We start from the raw sequence: 18,653 nt of genomic DNA, 5'->3' as shown, positions 1-18,653 counted from the left end.
TTCATAGATGAATATTAATATTTCCAGGTTACCATTGAGTCTTTATTCCAAGTATTTTTCATGAAGCACAGTATCTCTACTTTCTTCCATTGATTTTAACTTTAGACACCTCTGTCATCTATTATTCCACTCTGTGACTTGACATTCAGAAATAATAAAAAAAAAAAAAAAAAACAATATATTCTATGCCATGCACCATGGGTAATGATTTTCCAAAAATGACTGAATAAAATCAATTGTACATTGTTTTAGTGTTTTCATTCAACAGAAATAATATTGAGCCTTTTGACATTAGAAGGCAACTAAAGACATTAAATATAAATTATTTGTCCTCTTTGATGAGGCACAAAAAGAGAGCTTCCTGAGATAAAGTTGTTCCCATAGCATGGGGGCACATTTCTGATTTGTCTCTGTTCAGAAGTGACTACAGCAATGGATAGGCCTGAGAGGAGGTGAGAAGGAGCAATTAGTGATAGTGTGTATAAGGGAACTTTTATCAACATCAACAAAGCTCACGGTTCTATCTTCACAATTCAGGAATACTCCTACTTCGTTGGTAGGTCTTGGAACATATTGTACCACAAGTGGGGAAGTGGTAAAGAGACTGCAGTGAACATCCTCCTTAACGTATCCAAGAAGAAAGAGTCCCTTATCTTCATCTATCTTGTCATTCTGTCTCTTCTCTTTCCAATAATTGTTACAGACTCCAAAAGCCCAATTGCAAGAGTCCCCCACATGAACCTGCCAGTAATATTTTCCAAATGTGAAAGTCTGAGCACCCCATGAAAGAAAACATCCAGGTGCTGCAGTGATACGGGGATCATCTTGAGGGTCACACCCAACATTCATGCTTCTCAAATCTCCATGCAGGAAGATATGACTATTGGCTCTTTCAGGATGCAGAGTGATATCAACTGCAAAAATTAAAAAAAAAAAAAAAGAGTATTCACATGTAAATAAAAGAATTTAGAATTCTTGAGAGAAGTTGTACTAACAAGAACTTACTTTACCAAGAAATTTGAAGTTACAAGAACAGGACAATTTTGATTATGACATCTAATAAAGTATAAGGATGATTAATATTCTCTACAGGAAAAAGAAAACTCTAAAAACAGACATTGAAAATTTATTGAAAATTCAAAAATTGAGAGTCAAATATAAGACCAACCTCTTTTAATCCAATTTCCAAAGTAAAAGTGAAATATTATATGCCCTGAATGCCCTTTAGTTATCAGCATCATTATTAAAATATTTCTTGTTCTTAAATACTACTGATGTAATTTTGACAACCATGGGAAAATTTTCACTTACTCAAGCCCTGCTCTAGATAACTGGATAAAAGTCTCTATGTCCAAATTATAAGTGGTAACTTAAAGCAGATTTTTACAAAATGTTTTGCCAGTCACTCTGGGGACTTCCCTGCTAGCTCTAGACTGAAATTAAATTTTAGACTTTACACATACCTCTTTATGTTATAACAAAACTAAAATTTTCATTTCTAATTTTACTTCCTATTTATAAAATAATTTCTTCTTCCTTTTTACATATTCAGTCAATTTTTTACATTATATGAATAATATACATTTATTGTAAGAAAATACAAATAACTCCAACAAACTACAGTGAACTCTAGTTCTTTCTTCCAGAAAGAACTGTTTTTAACAATTCAAATAAAATATAGTAAAGAAACGTAAATTTTTAACGTAACATTGGATGATTAAGCTTCCATCTGAGCACTGTTCTATGTATTTAATTTTTTTTTCTCATGTCATTCTTTTTACCCAGCTGATAACTCAACACATGTGAGCCCAGAACACATTTGTTTTTCACTATCTTTTACTCTTCAAGCTATAAATTGTACTATGAAACAAAAGACAGATATAAAAGGGTTGCATAGTCGGATTGTTCACTTACTTCTGAAAATAAAAATCTGATGAAGGGTAAAATATTACCCTCATGATTCTAACAAGAAGTAATACATTGTGAGAATTCTGCCAATGGGCTGACACTCACCTCTGAATCCACGGAGCTTGTCCACCAGTCCAGTGATGGGCCCCGTACTGAGCTCCGGATTCACAGGCCTGGGCACTTGCAGCAGCAGTAACTCACACCTGCAAGGAGAAAGATGAAGTTACCACGTCTACAGCCAAAATGATGATAATAAAATAAAAATTACTACTTTTATTTAAAAGACATTTCACGATAATCCCTTAACCTACACATTTGCTAATTCAAAAATTATCAATCACTTTCTTTTTCAAGTTCATTCTTATTCACATTTCCTGATTTTTAAGCACAGTGGAAAAGTCTATCTGAGTCAGAATTCAATCTGATCTTTCTTATTGCACCACATTAGTAAGGATCATTAGTCTTAAGACCAGGAGAATATTCAAGAATGAAATTCTGGGTTCCAGACGTCGCTGGACTTTCCTGAAATCACTGTCTGGAAAAGTGGGGTTATTTTTAAGACTGCTGCATCTGCTAGTTCCTTTTCAAGACTGGAGTGTTGAAACTTGCTCCAGGCAGGGAGATCTGCCTTTTATAGCTGAGGTTTTCTGGAGGCCTGCACAGTTGTAACATTCTGACAGTTTGTTACATCTATTTTTCAGAATTATATTTTATATGTAAAGAAGAAATCATCAACATTTTTCACTGCTAAGATACTTTACCCCCTTCTCTCTGGCTTTCCCTGGTCAACTTTGTAGCCATGTAGAAAATATAGCATTTTCTCCTTCCAATATGCAGGCTTTTGAGCAATAAAAAGGAAATTAGGAATAGTTCTGTTCATTTTCTTTCATTCTTCCTTATTTTTTGTTTATTGTTTTGTTTTTGCAGAACTTTCATTGAACTCGTCTAGTAAAATCACTGTGTATAACAATATAATAGATGACCACATGGGGTGGGGGATGGAGAAAATACAACCAGGAAAAGGTAGTATCAATACCTGAATCAATTATGCCTCAGAATCAAAGTTCCTGCTTGATATTTGTGGAAACTGAAAAAGCATGTGCTAAAATCTTGGTACACACTTACCTGCATAATATGTCTCCAAAAGCCTGTAAAAGGAAAAAAAAACATAGAAAGGCTTAGTGTTTTCCACAAGATACATCTTCCACTACGTTCAGTGTGAGATTTAGAAGCAGTTTCTGAAAACATTATTTCCCTATTATTTTCCCTCCTGGAAATCATTTTCTATTTTTTTTTCTAATGAAAATCCTCGTCTATAATGTTGTCATGAATTAGTGTCCTGATAAAGCCTAAGTCTTGAAGACATTTTCTATACATGTGAAGTGAGAGGAGGCCCACAGTGTCTATGCTCTGCTGTAACTATAAAGAAGCTACTCAGTAATTTTCCCTAAGTCCTGTTACCAAAATGAATGGACCACAAAATTTTATTAATGCAACTCTAGATTTCCCCAAATTCTCTATCTTGCAGTGTCTCCAAACTAATCTGAATGAATCACTTCTCATTGTATCCACTTTCAAATATTTTAAATATATCATTGACTTTTGATGGGAAATATTTTTGGGGGCTGTTACCTTGACCATTTTACAAAGTTTTGTTGCTGGTGGATAAAGTAGGAGGGACCTTTTGTCTGGTAGAATATTTAGGAGGGGTTATACTCTCCCACCAAACCAGCATTTTTTAAAGAAATGTGTTTTTGGAAACAAATCATGGAAATAAAGGGGGAGATGAATTTCAGGAGAGAGGAAAAACACCTCTACATATGAATGTTCAACATCCTGATACCCCATGGTCAGTGCACACCTGAAGTAGTTCCACATCTGGTTTATAGCCCATTTCCTTCAACTCCTCATACATTGCTCTTAACATCTCCCTCGAATGTTTCATTCTGGCTTTGCTTTCATTGAGTTGCTGAAAAATGTCCTCGCCCTTTTTTTGCAGCCTCTCCAAATAATGTTGCCCTTCTTCATGGAGAAACGCCGGCATCTTCTGATATTGAGCTCTGATTGCTTCTATCCTTAAACTCACATAATCCTACAGTGACAATTAGACAATATAGAAATGTTTTATCCATCTTCTCTTGAATTTCACCAATTCCTCTTAGCATCCTGAACATCCAGTATTTTAACCCTCAGTCTTGCCAATTCTCAGATTCCACAACATTTTATTTCTCTCCTTTTTTCTGCATTAATATCAACATAGTTGCTTTTGCCCAGTTACATTTTCTTGATGAATGATAAAATGTTTTCTAAGAAAATTACATAAAAACTGATTTCTCTCATCCAACCCACATTTAAAAAAAGAAAACACAGTTCTTTTTTAAGAATTAAACTATAGAGCTACATTGACTAGATAGGAAACCATTATTTCTATTTTGGAGAACTGAGGCAAGAGAGGTAAAAGCATTATATAAGAAATAATGAAATGACCACAGACTAGCATTGATACTTCAGCGCGTTTCACCTAGCATAACATATCCTAATAAGGTTTCATATATTCTCTCCCAAACTCACTCTAATCTGCAACCACATCTCTGTGGTTCCTCAAACCCCTAAATAAACTCAAAAAAATTCTGTGCACGCCCCTTTCTATACCTAGAATTCTTTCCATATACATTTCTAATATATATACCCATATATATATATAATATATAGGTATATGTGGATATATATGAATGTGTTTATCTGTGTGTATATATGTATATTCCTCATGTATATCCATACATATATATACACAGATACATATATATATTCATATATATAAGAGTAAGGCAAACATATACATATATATATATACACATACAACTCCTTTTTAAGATTTTGTTTCAGTGTGAATTTTTCCATGAGCCTTCTTTCTGACCACTCTATTGAAAACACAAACCCTCATCCCCAGTCCCTGGCCTCTGTGCTCCTTTTCTATTTCCCTGCTTGATTATTCTCCAAAGACACTACTACACTCTACCATAGCATGTATTTCATGTATCTGCATGGTGACCTTTTGCTTCTCTCATTTCCATTCCAAGATTTGTATGTTTCCTTTCTTCTTTGCTACTAAACTTTCTAATATTTGACAGACACTAGGCACTCATAAAATATTATTCAATGAGTTAATATTGGAATGAATTAATATTACATATTATAGTCTCAAACATCCACAAAGAGAAAATCATTTCTAGAATTCTTCAAGTCTTTGGAGTTGTCTGTTAAATACTAGTTTCCATATTTCTTGCATATTTATGTCTTCATCAAGACACAGGTCTATATTTCTCACCACTTTTCCCATCATGTGTTATGTATTATTCAGTAATCATTAGTTGAGATACTTAATTTTATGCTTTCCCGAGATTTGTGCTGTTGCTCCTTCTGCCTGAAATTTAACTCACGTTTCAAATAGACTTGTGCACCAGGATTCCAATTCATGCTGACTCAGCCTCAGAAGGTTCATTTGAAATTTCCATGACTGCCAAATAACTTTTATGCCCAGGATTTATCCAAGCAGCACATGGGGAACACTGTGAAATGGCCCAGTTTCTTGTATTGGTTGGTGTATTACTCCAGGTTTGCATGAAAACAGATGAGAATGCTGGGGTAACACCTGTGATTTGGATAGAAATCCTACCAACCCAAATGCCCATCAATGATAGACTAGACAAGGAAAATCTGGCATTTATACACCATGGAATACTATGCAGCCCTAAAAACAATGAGTCTGTGTCCTTTGTAGGGACATGGATGAATCTGGAAGCCATCATTCTCAGCAAACTGACACAAGAACGGAAAATCAAACACTGCATGTTCTCACTCACAGGTGGGTGTTGAACAATGAGAACACATGGACACAGGGAGGGGAGCATCACACACTGGGTTCTGTCGGGGGGGTGGGGAATAGGGAGGTTGGGGAGGGATACCATGGGAGAAATGCCAGATATAGGTGAAGGGGGGATGTGGGCAGCAAATCACATTGCCATGTATGTACCTATGTAGCAGTTCTGCATGTTCTGCACCTGCACCCCAGAACCTAAAGACCTAAAGTGTAATAAAATTTATATATATATACACACATACACACACTTATATATATTTATATACATATATACACACACACATATATATATTTATATAAATACACACACATATATATGTGTGTGTATATACATATACATATGTGTATATATACATATACATATGTGTATATATATATACACACATATACATATGTGTGTATATATATATATATATATATATATATATATATGAAATCCAACAAAGGAGTCGAAGTACCCTACATAAAAAAAAAATTAGGCTACTTTTTCTCAACTGTTTTTTCCTTTTTTAAATTGAATTCCAGAAACACTATGGTTTGAGATCAAGTTCCTATTTTAAGAGTCACCCGTTTGTTCACCATAATTTCCTAGAGAAGACAGAGTACTACAGTCCTAACCTTCCAGCCTCTGGTTCTTGTGGTTTCCATGTTCAGGTTTCTGTAATTTTCACAAGCTTTTTCCCATAAAGACTGCATTTTCTTTATGAGCTTCTCCTGTAAAAGAGCCATGACTCAGAGAACCAATACAGACAATAAAGTATAATTCACACTCTGATATACAAAAGGGGCCCAGAATGAGAGACAAATCAGCCCACAAAAAATAGTGTTTGCTTTGTTTCTCTTCATGTTTGTCAGATTTGAGAGGTTTGAAGCCAAGGAAGCTCATAATAGAGATGCTTAAAGGGACACAGAGATGGCATCATCCAACCTCCAAGGAAATACACTTACAAGAATTTTATGTGTGCTTTGAGAAACAGATCTTCAGAGGCATCACTTACCTCGCATTCCTTAGCAGCCCAGTCAACGGGACAGTGTCTGTGTCTGTGATCCTGGTGCTCCTGAGAGTTGGAGCACAGCAAACAGAGTAAGCTCTTGTTCACTTCACAGAATACCTTCTTTATCTTCCTGTGAATCCCACATTTTTGCTCCTCAGAGCTCAGGAAATGCCAGAGGCTGGCTTTTCTGATACAGGAAGCCATGTTCTTCAAAGCAGTGTTAGTTTTAAGTTCTCTCCACCGTATCTCCATCTTACATATAGAGCACTGAGCAGGAGCTGGGATGTCCGGCCAGCTGACATACAAACAGGGCCTGCAAAAGTTGTGTCCACAGTCTACTGTGACTGGGTCTAGCAAGCAGTTCATGCAATTGGGACAGGCGATTGCCCGGTGCAAGATTTGCAAGATTACGGAATTCATGTTTCTGAAGAAGAGAGAACAGTATGTCACTTTGGGGTCTGGGTTGGTCTGTGAACATGTGATAGTATGTGATAGCTAAATTTTCTTCTTGACAGTGCTCATTAAAGCTTAACAAACTATTTCTTTTGTGACAAAAATGAAAAAATCATACACAAGGAGAGTCTTCAGGCCTTATAGCAGACATTACTGACTAGATGACTCACAACTTCTACTCCTAGTTTCTGTCTATAACATAATGCAAATCTATTCAAATACCTCTTCCCTGGATGTTGATATGAAACTTGGGTTATAGTCTTAAGTGGTCTAGAAAAAATCATGGTTGTCACCATTCCTCTTTCAAATAACTACTGAATGCCTATGAGACAGGAGTAGAAAAATTGACATTGGCTAACAAAATATGGAAAATGGTCAGAGGACTCTATGATGCATTTTTAGAGAGAGGGACCCAGAAGCCTGGCTCTTTAAAGAGAAACAACCCCAAAACCAACCAACTGACCAAATAAACAAAAAGACAGCAATAAACCAATCTAGGTTCACTAGGTGAGAAAATAAGTCAAAGATGTTTTTTTTTCTTCTGGATTAAATTAACTTCTTCCTTGGGCTACTCAGGAAACTCTGAACTGACGTACAGTCAGAATTTTTTAAACTGAAATATGCAGAATTATATTACTATGGCATTATGGGTAATTTTAAGTGTCAACTTGACCGGATTAAGTAACACATAGAGAATTGATGAAGCGTTTTTTCTGGGTGAGTCTGTGAAGGTGTTTCCAGAGACACGTATGAGTTGGTGAGCTAAGTGGAAAATAGCAGCTTTCAATGAACGTGGCCACCTTCCAATCAGCTTGTAGTTCAGATTGAAGAAAAAGGGTAGAGAGAAGGCAATTTGTTCTCTCTTTCCTAAACTTGTTCTCTGCCAGGATGTTGTTATCTCCAGGATACATGCTTAATGACAGCCTATATTCAACTTCTCAGACTTCATAATCAAGGAAATCAATTCCCCTGGTAGGCTTCTTCTCCTGTACAGTCATGTGTAGAGTGAGGACAGATATATCTGAGAAATGCATTAGGCAATTTTGTTATTGTTTGAACATCATAGATTATACTTACGCAAACCTAGATGGTATAGCTTACTACACACCTATGGGGTATACAGTATAGCCTATTATTCCTAGGCTACAAACCTGTACAACATGTACTGTATGGTATACTGTAGGCAACTGTAACACAATGATGAGCGTTTTCTCTGTGTGTGTGTATGTGTATATATATATGCGTGTGTGTATACACACACACACACACACACACACACACACACACACACACTATGGTTTGTCTCTCTGGAGAACCCTGAATGGATACAAACTAATCTGTAATATTTGCTTTGGCAGTTTCAAGTCCTTTACCTTTACTCTCTTTTACTTAAAAATACTGCTGAATTTAAGTGCAGAAAGTGAAAAATCTAAGAATAGCAAATATTTTTCAGAGGTCATCTGAGCCATTTGCAGGAATTTTTCATAGTTTAATCTGACTAAAGCCTCAATTCAAATGACAACCAGTATCATGTATCAAATTATGCCTTATACATTTATCTGCTCAACAAATGTGTTTTGATTTCTAAGCTAGGGTATTTCTGAGAGCCTTCTTATTTCCTTAGTATCACCATTTTTCATCTCATGATTGCCTTAGCAATTTAAAATCATGTCTAAAAGCTTAAGGTTATGAAAGCACAACATTTGCAGTATTCAATAATTACCTTTTTACTTAATTCAACGTGCCAATATGAATAAATGCATTACACACACACACACACACACACACACACACACACACACCCCTATATATATAGATATGTTTTAATTTGAATTCCATATATTCCCGATGCATACAAATGTATTTCAGCAAATACTAGATATTTAAAAGTCTTAAAAAATGTACTGAACAATTATGGAATACACAAAATAACAACTAATGACTTCCTGTCATAAAATAGTAATATTATGAGTTACAAATATTAAGTAGATTTAAGGCAGATTTTTTTGTCACTGTCATTTATTCTTTTAAATGAAGAAATAAATGTTTTTCTCCATATAACTTAAACTTATCCCAGGATTCTATGAATGTTTCCCACAGTGATTCTTCCAAAAAAAATCTGTTAAGCACTCCTCAAGGTCAGGTGCTCATTCACCGCAGTGCTGACCTTCAGAGGTCACCTGAATGCAGTTAACTCTAAGTGCTGCCTTTCTCCTCTGCAGAACAAGGAGCTTTCTAAAATATTAATCTTCTACATCTTTCTATATGAATCTTTGAAGACCACACCTACCTCTTGAGGAGTATTTAGGGTATTAAGAAAGGTGGAGACAGAGATGATTAGGTCTGTGCAATATTCAGCACAAACCGTATCATCACTGATTAAATTAGTATCACACTATCATTGCAATATGATTCAATATAAGTTCAGACCCTCACATCAATCAATTTTTCAAATATCTACTTATTTTCCTCATTACGATAATAATTTTGGTTACTGCCAACAAACGCTTTCAACTCTTTATCGAATGAGAAGGTGTAGGAATCTTATCCTTCTAATTAGCTGATAAGGTGGAGCAGATGCTGAAACAGCAGCCCTGCAAGCCCTGCATGGTTCTGTGCAAACGCATCGGCGATATTGGCTTTATTTTAGCTACAGCATAGTTCCTTGTATTCTCCAACACAGGAGACTTTCAACAAGCATTTATTCTCAATCTTACCCCCAACTCCCTTTCATTAATTAGCCTTCTCTTAGCAGCTGCAGCAAACTCAATTCGGTCTCCATTTCCGACTCCCATGTGCTACAGAAGGCCCAGCCTGTCTCAGCTCTGCTCCACTCCGGCACTATAGTTGAAGCAGGGGATTTCCTGCTTATCGGCTTCTACCCTTGCATAGAAAATAACCCATTAATCCACATCTTTACATTATGCCTGGGGGCTATTACCACCTTATTTACAGCAATCCGTGCTCTAACACAAAATGCTATCCAAAAAATGGTTGCATTTTTTACCTCAAGGCAGCTGGGCCTTATAATAGTCACAATTGACATTAATCAACCACACTTAGTATCCCTTTACATCTGTACCCACAACTTTTTTAAAGCTATATTAATTATATGTTCAGGGTCCATCCATAATCCCAATGATGAACAAGACATTCGAAAAATAGGAGGATTACTCAAAACTTCACCATTGGCTTCCTCTTCCCGTTTTACTGGTAGCCTAGAACTTACAAGTATGTCCTTCCTCACGGGCTTTTACTCCAAAGACCTTCTTATGGAAACAGGAAATACGTCATATACCTGTGCCTGAGCCCCTTGTCTTACTTTTATAGTCACCTGGACAGCTGTCCACAGTACCCGGATGATTTTCTTCCTCTGATAGGACAACCTCGCTTCTCCACTCTGATTATTGTTAATGAATACAACCCCTTCCTAATTAACTCAATTAAGAGCCTAGCAATCGGCAGAATCTTTGCTGAATTCCTCATCACCAACAGTATTCTTCCAGCTTCACCTCCCCCACCACCACTTCACCTACGGATCCCAAACCTTGCTGTGGCTCCTAGTCTTAGTTTGGAGAGCCCTGGTGGTTCTCAACTTTCCTTAGAGTATGTGAGACAGACACCCCTGCCAGTTCATAGTGGGGCCATAAAATAAAATGAGAGACTTAATGAGCCTGAATGAGGGCACTGAGGCATATGAAGTATAAAGGACTGAACCCATGTGTTCTGGCTTCCACATTTTTCCCAATCACCCAAATGGGCACACTCTCATGAATCAATTTGCCCGTTCTTCAGTGATGCCTGTCAACTGTGTTTAAATAAGCTCCCATAGACGAGGGAGATGTGGCTCTTAGCTTAACAGGCTCAGTGAAAGGCTTTACATTACTGATTATCTGTGAGAAATGAACCCTGATTTCATGTATTTGAGAATATTACAGATTATATAAGGTCTTTACATTTTAGTTCACCTTTATTTTATGAATATGCTCCAAATTTTTTAAATCAATTTCTCTTGTGTTTGATGTCTTCATATTTCAATCCACCTTTATTCTGCAGCTATGCTCCAAATTATTTTATCACATTCTCACTCTTTTTTCAGAGACATGGGTATCCCACTTTACTATACAATTCTGCGTTCACTATCTCCTGGATTATTTTTTCAAATGTAAATAGGTTTTGTACTATCCACTCCATAAATAATTTATACTGCCTTTGATTTACTAATTTACTATGTACGTTGGTTTATAGTGTGTGTTTCTATAACAGAATGCCTGAGGTCAGATATTTAATAAAAGAAAGTTTATTATGCTCACAATTACAGTGGCTGAAAGTCTACAATTTGGCAGCTACACCTGGTGAGGGACTCAGGCTGAGTCCATTTATGGCAGGGAGTGAAGAAGGAGCAGGTGGATGCAAAGACATCACGTGGTGAGAAAGCAAGAGAGAGAAACCAGGGAGACAGACCCTTTTTAACAACTTGCTGTCTCAGGACCAAATCCTTTTCTGCTGAAGCAAAAATACACCACCTCGACTCACCCCAACAACGTGAAGGCATTAATTTCTATGTGAGTATTGATTCCCATGACCCAAACACCTCCCAGTAGTCCCTACCTCTTAACACTGCCAAATTGGAAATCAGTTTCAACATGGGATTTCGCAGGGACAAGCCAAACTATGGATTATATGATGGTTTAAATGATGGTAGACTCCATCATTTTAAGTTTTCTCCTTCCCTGTCACTTTCTTTCTTTTGTTTATACTAAAGACCCAGGCAAAGTTTCAAAATCAGCAGTATAAAATAAAATTTTGCTGTAATTATTTCAAACATAAAAGTAATGGTATTTTCTTAGCCTGCGAATCTGGGATTTATTTATTTCTTAATTTTGTTAACACTGTCACTTCAACCAGACCTCACAATCTAGTAGAAGTAACACACGCAAAGCCATAATCTAAGTATGACATCATAATTGCCACAAATACCTATTAGGCATATAGAATCAAAGATCAACTTTGTTTGGATGAGTCTTGAAGAAGGAATGAAAATTTTGCGGACGAATAAGCAGCAACAGTGGTTCAGGTTCAGAGTCATGCCTGCCTAAAGGAGGGCAAAGATGTTTTTTAGCAACTAAGTAAAAGCAATGCCAGAATGGTCCACAGGAGGGAGATTTTAAAAGGAATGTATTAGGAGCTGAAGGAAATGGGCCATAACTCAGAGGTGGAGCTACTCCTGGTACTGACTGACCATGGGGTATCAGGATGTTGAACGTTCACGTGCATAGGTGTTTTTCCTCTCTCCTGAAATGCATTTTTCCCTTTATTTCCATAATTTGTTTCCAGAAACACATTTCCGTAAATAATCCTACTTCGTGGGTATATGTTGAGGAATGTTAAGTTTACCCTGCCCCCATGGCTCCCTTGTGGAGGATGCTTTTAGAGAAAAGAGGGACATGGGGAGGCTTAGAAACTTCTAGTTGCTGCATAACCTCAAGATCAGCAAGGGCAAGTGTGGGTTGCTTTTGAACCCGTGCCTTCAAATTGTTGAAGGTGTTTAAACAGGCCATCAGTCAGTATGGGCCTGAGTCTTTGTGTATGCTAGGATTATTAAAGAACGTAGCTACTTCTTACCAGCTGATTCCAATTGATCTGATTTCGGGAAACGGGTTGAGGGACCCCAGGCAGGCCCTGATGCAAACCGGGGCCTATCCAGTATGAACAATTCCCTTATCCCTATACAATGCTTGTTCCCCCCCTCAGCTGGGAGTGCAGCAGATTTGTGCAGCTCTCAAAGGGTAAGCATTTTACCAGGAGAACCCTCGCAAAAAATATCTACAGGAGTTTGTGGCCCTTTACCCTCCCCCCTCCCCCCTCCCCTGGAACCGTGGGATTATTTTTAGGAAAATGTAGTTCTTACTACTTAAGGAGATAGAATTCAAACAGGAGTTATTGATGTGAACTTTACAGGAGAAATTCAAATTGTAGTGTCTTCTTCTGTTCCTTGGAGTGCTGAGCCTGGGGAACACACAGCAAAGCTTTTAGTTACACAATATAAAAAAAACAGGAGAAAGTGAAAGGAAAAGAATGAGAGGACATGGAGGTACAAACAAGACAGAGCAGCATTTTGGGTAAATCAAATTACTGGTAAATGTCCTACATGTGAGATTATAATTCAAGGAAAGCAATTTAAAGGATTGGTATAGATACTGAAGGCTTTAGAAAATTTAGTTACTGAACAACACCCGAATAAACAAGGAAGCATCTGTAAGGCAATTAATCTGGCGGTGAGACCCATTCACAAAGAATTGGAAAAGGGCAATGTGATCACCTGGGGGAAAAGGATTTGCTTGTATTTCTGCAGGTCCAAATCGGCAAGTGGTGTGGGTACCATCCAGCCATTAAAAGCTGTACTATAAGCCAAATATCCAAAAAGGAGACCTGCAGAGGACCCACGCCCCCCCCCCACCCCCTGGCCCCAGTTGCAGAGGTGGTGAAACTAACACCGAGGGGAAATACTGTTCCCAGAAGGGGAACACGCCAAACATCACTACCGACCTGGGGTCAAATTAAATAAGCTTTCACAAATAGCGGAGGAAAAGCTGAAGAAAGCAGCAGAGCCTGCTATGGTAATCATGATGACAGTTGTCAAGGTTCAAGTGAGTATTCCTGGAGTTGCAATCGTAGTAAAAGAAACTTTCACACATTGGGCACATATTTTTCCTTCCCTTAATGATCTCTGGTCTTAGTATTTTCTGTAATAATTTTGGAAATAAAGTAACAGTGTTTTGGCCATCAAAATCTGAATGCAAATAAAGAATGGTCCTCTAAGTTAAAAACATTAATCTGGAAATTCTGTGTGGTGATAGGAGGTGCTGTGCAACAATTCCTATGAAATTATTATTGGTCCCCAAAGGGGATACTTAGCATTTGATAGCACCAGTCAGTCCTCTTGTAGTAACATGAAATTCAGATGGTGGATAAAGAACTACAATTATTTGGAATTTATATATACTGAGACTATATATACTCCAGACAACACTATTGTCTGGAGAGATGAGGACTAATACAACCATGACCAAAAATAGTATGGCCAGTATTAAAAGCTGAATAAAAGAACTTTGAAACTACCTATGGCCATAAAACGGGTAAGTCTGGAAAGGAAAATATAATAGAAAATCAGGCCCTAATTTTTATTCATTAGAAGCTTACAAGAAATGAAAACTTTTTAGATTCAGAACTGTATTAAATCCCCTCATATCTTTTGGTGGTGGGAGAGTTACAGGTTAACTTTACTAACTATGTAAAGTAAAATGAGACTGAACATAATTGGGAGAGAATAAAACAGCACCTGGAAAGGCTTTCAGACAGCATGTAAAGAGGAGGGATTCAGAGGGCCCGTGATGCCCCTTTTCAGCCAGTCTTAGTAACAGATGAACAACCTCGGCCCTATTTCCCAAAAGATTTCTGGGTCCCAACCCCTTAAGGAAGAAATCTAAGAGCAGGTAGTTAGTCAGGTTCTGAGGTGCTTAAGGAAGCTGCTGTTAGATTGACAGCCCCAAAATTTGGATGAAAACACTTGGAGAATCTATGATTACTGTTACGATTATGTTATTAATCTGTTCTGTTTCTCCTTGTGTAGTTTGCAAGTATGGATCCAGAAACCTCCAAGAAACGGTTCACCAAGATAGAGCTCTCCTTGCTTAGCTAACTTTGTGAAACAAAGTAGAGGGAAGATGTTGAGGAACATTAAGTTTACCCTGCCCCCATGGCTCCTTTGTGGAGCATGCTTTTAGTTTGTAATTAGTGGTATGCGGGTAACAGCTGCCTACCTGATGTATTTTTGAGTTATGTGTGAATACAGAACACCTGTGCATTAATGAGAATCACCTGAGTAATTGCAAATACCTGCATGGGTGAATCTGTGCTCCAGGCCTGCAGTCCTGGAGAGCTGTCAGCACCCCAGGCTCTCAGGCTGTTGGTCTCAAGGATAGATCCATGCAGTTGTACAGTCTGGGTGTCTGCCTCTCAGATACCTTCAGCCCACCTGGGGGGTCTCCTGACTGAGCTGGTTCTCTGTAGGTACAGTCCCTGCTGGAAATTACACCAGGACAAAGGTCCCTCTTAATTTATCCACCCGCAACCAAACGTTGTGGAATGGTCAAGGTAACAGCCCCAATAAATATTCCCCATCTAAAGTCAGTAATACATTTTGTTTTTTTGAACATTTATAAAATAGGGATTGATTTACACTAGGTTAATTTGGAGACGTGGCAAGATTGGGAGTTTTGGGAATCTAAATATTTCATCTACTCACTTTTCTAGGGAAGATGACTGAGTAGATTATTCATGATTACTGCAGAAAATAGACTCTCTGGGCTTTTCTCCCTTCACTTGTATAAAGAATGTCTTCACGACTCAGACTTTACCAGGACATTAATTCATGACAATATGATAGACCAGGTTTTTCATGAGAGAATGGTTTCCTGAAGGGAAAATGGCAGGAAAATATTTTCAGAAACTGCCTCCAGATCTCACACCGAACTTAGTGGAAGATTAATCTTGTAGAAAGCACAAAGCCTTTCCAATTTTTTTTTCAGGTGTTTGGAGACCTATTACACAGGTGAACATGTACCTGCGTTTTAATAGGTGTTCTTTCAGTTTCTACAAATACCCAACAGGATCTACTAAATTCCTTTAATGGTTCCCACAATGATTCTTCAAAAGCAATTCTGTTAAGTACTCCTTGAGGTCAGGAGCTCATTCACAGGAGTACTGACTTTCAGAGGTCAGCAAAATGCAGTTTTCTCTAAGTGCTGTTCTTCTTCAAAAACTGAGCTTGTCTCTTCTATGTCCTTTATGGGAATCTGTGAAGAGCACACCCACTCTTTAAGTGGGTGGAGTATTAAGAAAGCTTGAGAATAAGATGATTAGGTTTATGTATTTCCTTTACAAAGTAATAGTGTTAAAAATATTATCTTAAATCTATACAATGATACCATTTGTAACTCATATTCTTACTGTATGTTTTATGAATTATGAGGATACTAATTGTTATTTTTTTCTATTATTCTTCAATAGTTTTGAAAAAAATTAAATACCTAGTGTTTGCTGCAATAGATATGTATGCATAATGAATATGTAGAGTTCATATTAATACATACACGTACACAGGTGTGTGTATATATGTAATGAATGTATTAATATTGTTGAACTGAGAAGACATTAATGAATCATGTAAATGATTTGCTTTCATAATGTTCAGCTTTAGACATGACCTTAAATTAGTAAGGTAATGATGAGCGATGTAAAATAGTGAAACTGAAAAAAATAAGTTCCCCAAAATATCCTAGTTTAGAATTCAAAACACAATTTTTTGACCAAACAAATATATAAGACATAATTTGATATGTGATGGTGGCTGCAATCTCACTTGAGTATTAATCTTACTCAACTATGAAAAATTCCTTATAATGACAACAATGACCTCTGGAGAATATTTGCAATTCTGAGATTTTCATTTCTTTCACTTAAACTCAGCAGTGTTATCAACGAAAGGAGAGTAAAGAACTTAAAATTGCCAAAACAAAGATTACAGTTTATATATTAGGGCTCTCCAGACAGACAGACCTATAGGATGTATATGTGTCTATGTACAGATACATTCATGAGCCATTTCAGTCAACCAAAAACCACACATGCTAATCACATAAGATTATAATGCCAGCACACTTACTGTACCTTTTTTGTATTTGAATATATTCACATACAGAATAATTACCCCTTGTGTTACTGTTACAGTTGCCTACAGTATGCAGTACACAATATACTGTACAGTTTTGTAGCCTAGGAAGAAGCAGCTGTACTGTATACCATAGGTGTGTAGCAGGCTATACCATCTAGGTAGGTGTAAGTATCTTCTAACATGTTGAAACAATAATAAAATTGCCTGGCTGGATTCAGTGACTCAATGCCTGTAATCCCAGCGTGGGTGGATCACGTGAGGCCAGGTGGTCAAGTCTAGCCTGGCCAACATGGCAAAACTCTGTCTCTACTAAAAAAATAATAATACAAAGATTACCCTGGCATAGTGGCATGTTCCTGTAATTCCAGCTACTAGAGAGGCTAAGGCAGGGAATCTCTTTGATCCAGGAGGTGGAGGTTGCAGTGAGCCAAGATTGTACCACTGCACTCCAGCTGGGCTACAGAAGGAGACTCCATCTCAATAAGTAAAACCACCTTACACATTTCTCAGACCATATATCTGTTCTCAAGTTACACATGATTCTACAGGAGAGGGAATTCATCAGGAAAACCTGTTTCTTGATTATGGAGTCTCAGCTGTTCCAATATAGACTGTCTTTAAGCTGGAATCCTAAGGATACCTGTATCCTGACTGAGATCAAGGCTGAAAGCCTCAGAACCAGCTTCGGGAGAAAGACAAAGGAAATTCCCTTTTCTCGGCCCTTTTCCTTTTATCTGAGCTACCAGCTGATTGGATGGTGCCTACCCACATTGAGGGATGATGGTCCCACTCAGCTCAGCAACTCACATATCTCTGTCCTCTGGGAACACCTTCACATACTCACCCAAAGCAATGATTCACCAGTTCTCTAGATACTGGTTAATAGAGTCATACTGATACCTAAAATTCACCATCACACCATAGAAATATAATTATACCTATTTGAGTTTAACAAAAATCTCCTGTATGTTAGTCCAGAGTTTGCATATCCCTAGGAGAAATTAACCCACAAGAAAATAAAAAGACCCAATATTTTTAATTATTCCTTTTTCTCTTCTACTAAACCTAGATTGGTTTAATTGCTGTCTTTTTCTTTGTTTATTTGGTTGGTTGGTTTTTTTTTTTGGTTTTCATTTTGATTTTTGATTTTAAGTCCTGAGGTAAATGTGTAGGACATGCAGGATTGCTGCATATGTAAACAGGTGCCATGGTGGTTTGCTGCCCCACTTTTGTGTCCCTGTCTAAAAATAAGTCATAGAACCCTGCGGCCATCTTTTCACATTTCTTTGTCCAAAGTAGTGTTTTTTTTTCCCCAATCTCTCATAGTCATTCAGTCATTATTTGAAAGAAGAATAGGAACAACTACTGTTTATTCTAGACCACTTAGAACCAAAACCCAATTTCTAGATTCACATTGAGAAAATGGGTAATTCGGTAGATTTGTATTATGTTACAGACAGAAACTAGCAGAAGGGACTGTGTCTCGTCTAGTCAGTAACATCTACTATTAAGCCTGCAGATTCTCTTTGTGCGTGGGAATTTTATTTATGTTAAGGAAGAAATAGTTTGTTGTACTTTAATCAACACTGTGAAGACAATAAAGCTATCACATATCTCCATGTGTTCAGAAGTTTTTCATCAACCCAGACCCCAAAATGACATGTTGCTCTTTATTCTTCAG

At 37.3% G+C, this 18,653-nt stretch overlaps 1 protein-coding gene across 1 annotated transcript; it reads right to left on the bottom strand.

The window, feature by feature from the left end:
* Window positions 1-253: 253 nt before the first annotated feature.
* Window positions 254-7,203, bottom strand: LOC108290542 (tripartite motif-containing protein 51-like). Its single transcript, XM_017510393.2, has 6 exons — window positions 6,787-7,203; window positions 6,407-6,502; window positions 3,770-4,000; window positions 3,034-3,056; window positions 2,014-2,111; window positions 254-914 (listed from the first exon to the last, which is right to left on the bottom strand). Exons 1-6 carry the CDS (start codon window positions 7,201-7,203, stop codon window positions 415-417), a joined length of 1,365 nt encoding a protein of 454 aa, XP_017365882.1. The 3' UTR covers window positions 254-414.
* Between the last annotated feature and the right edge of the window lie 11,450 nt (window positions 7,204-18,653).

This window comes from Cebus imitator, unplaced genomic scaffold (genome assembly GCF_001604975.1).
Source record: "Cebus imitator isolate Cc_AM_T3 unplaced genomic scaffold, Cebus_imitator-1.0 Scaffold438, whole genome shotgun sequence".
NCBI lineage: Eukaryota > Metazoa > Chordata > Mammalia > Primates > Cebidae > Cebus > Cebus imitator.
This window is presented reverse-complemented; position numbering and strand designations above follow the sequence as displayed.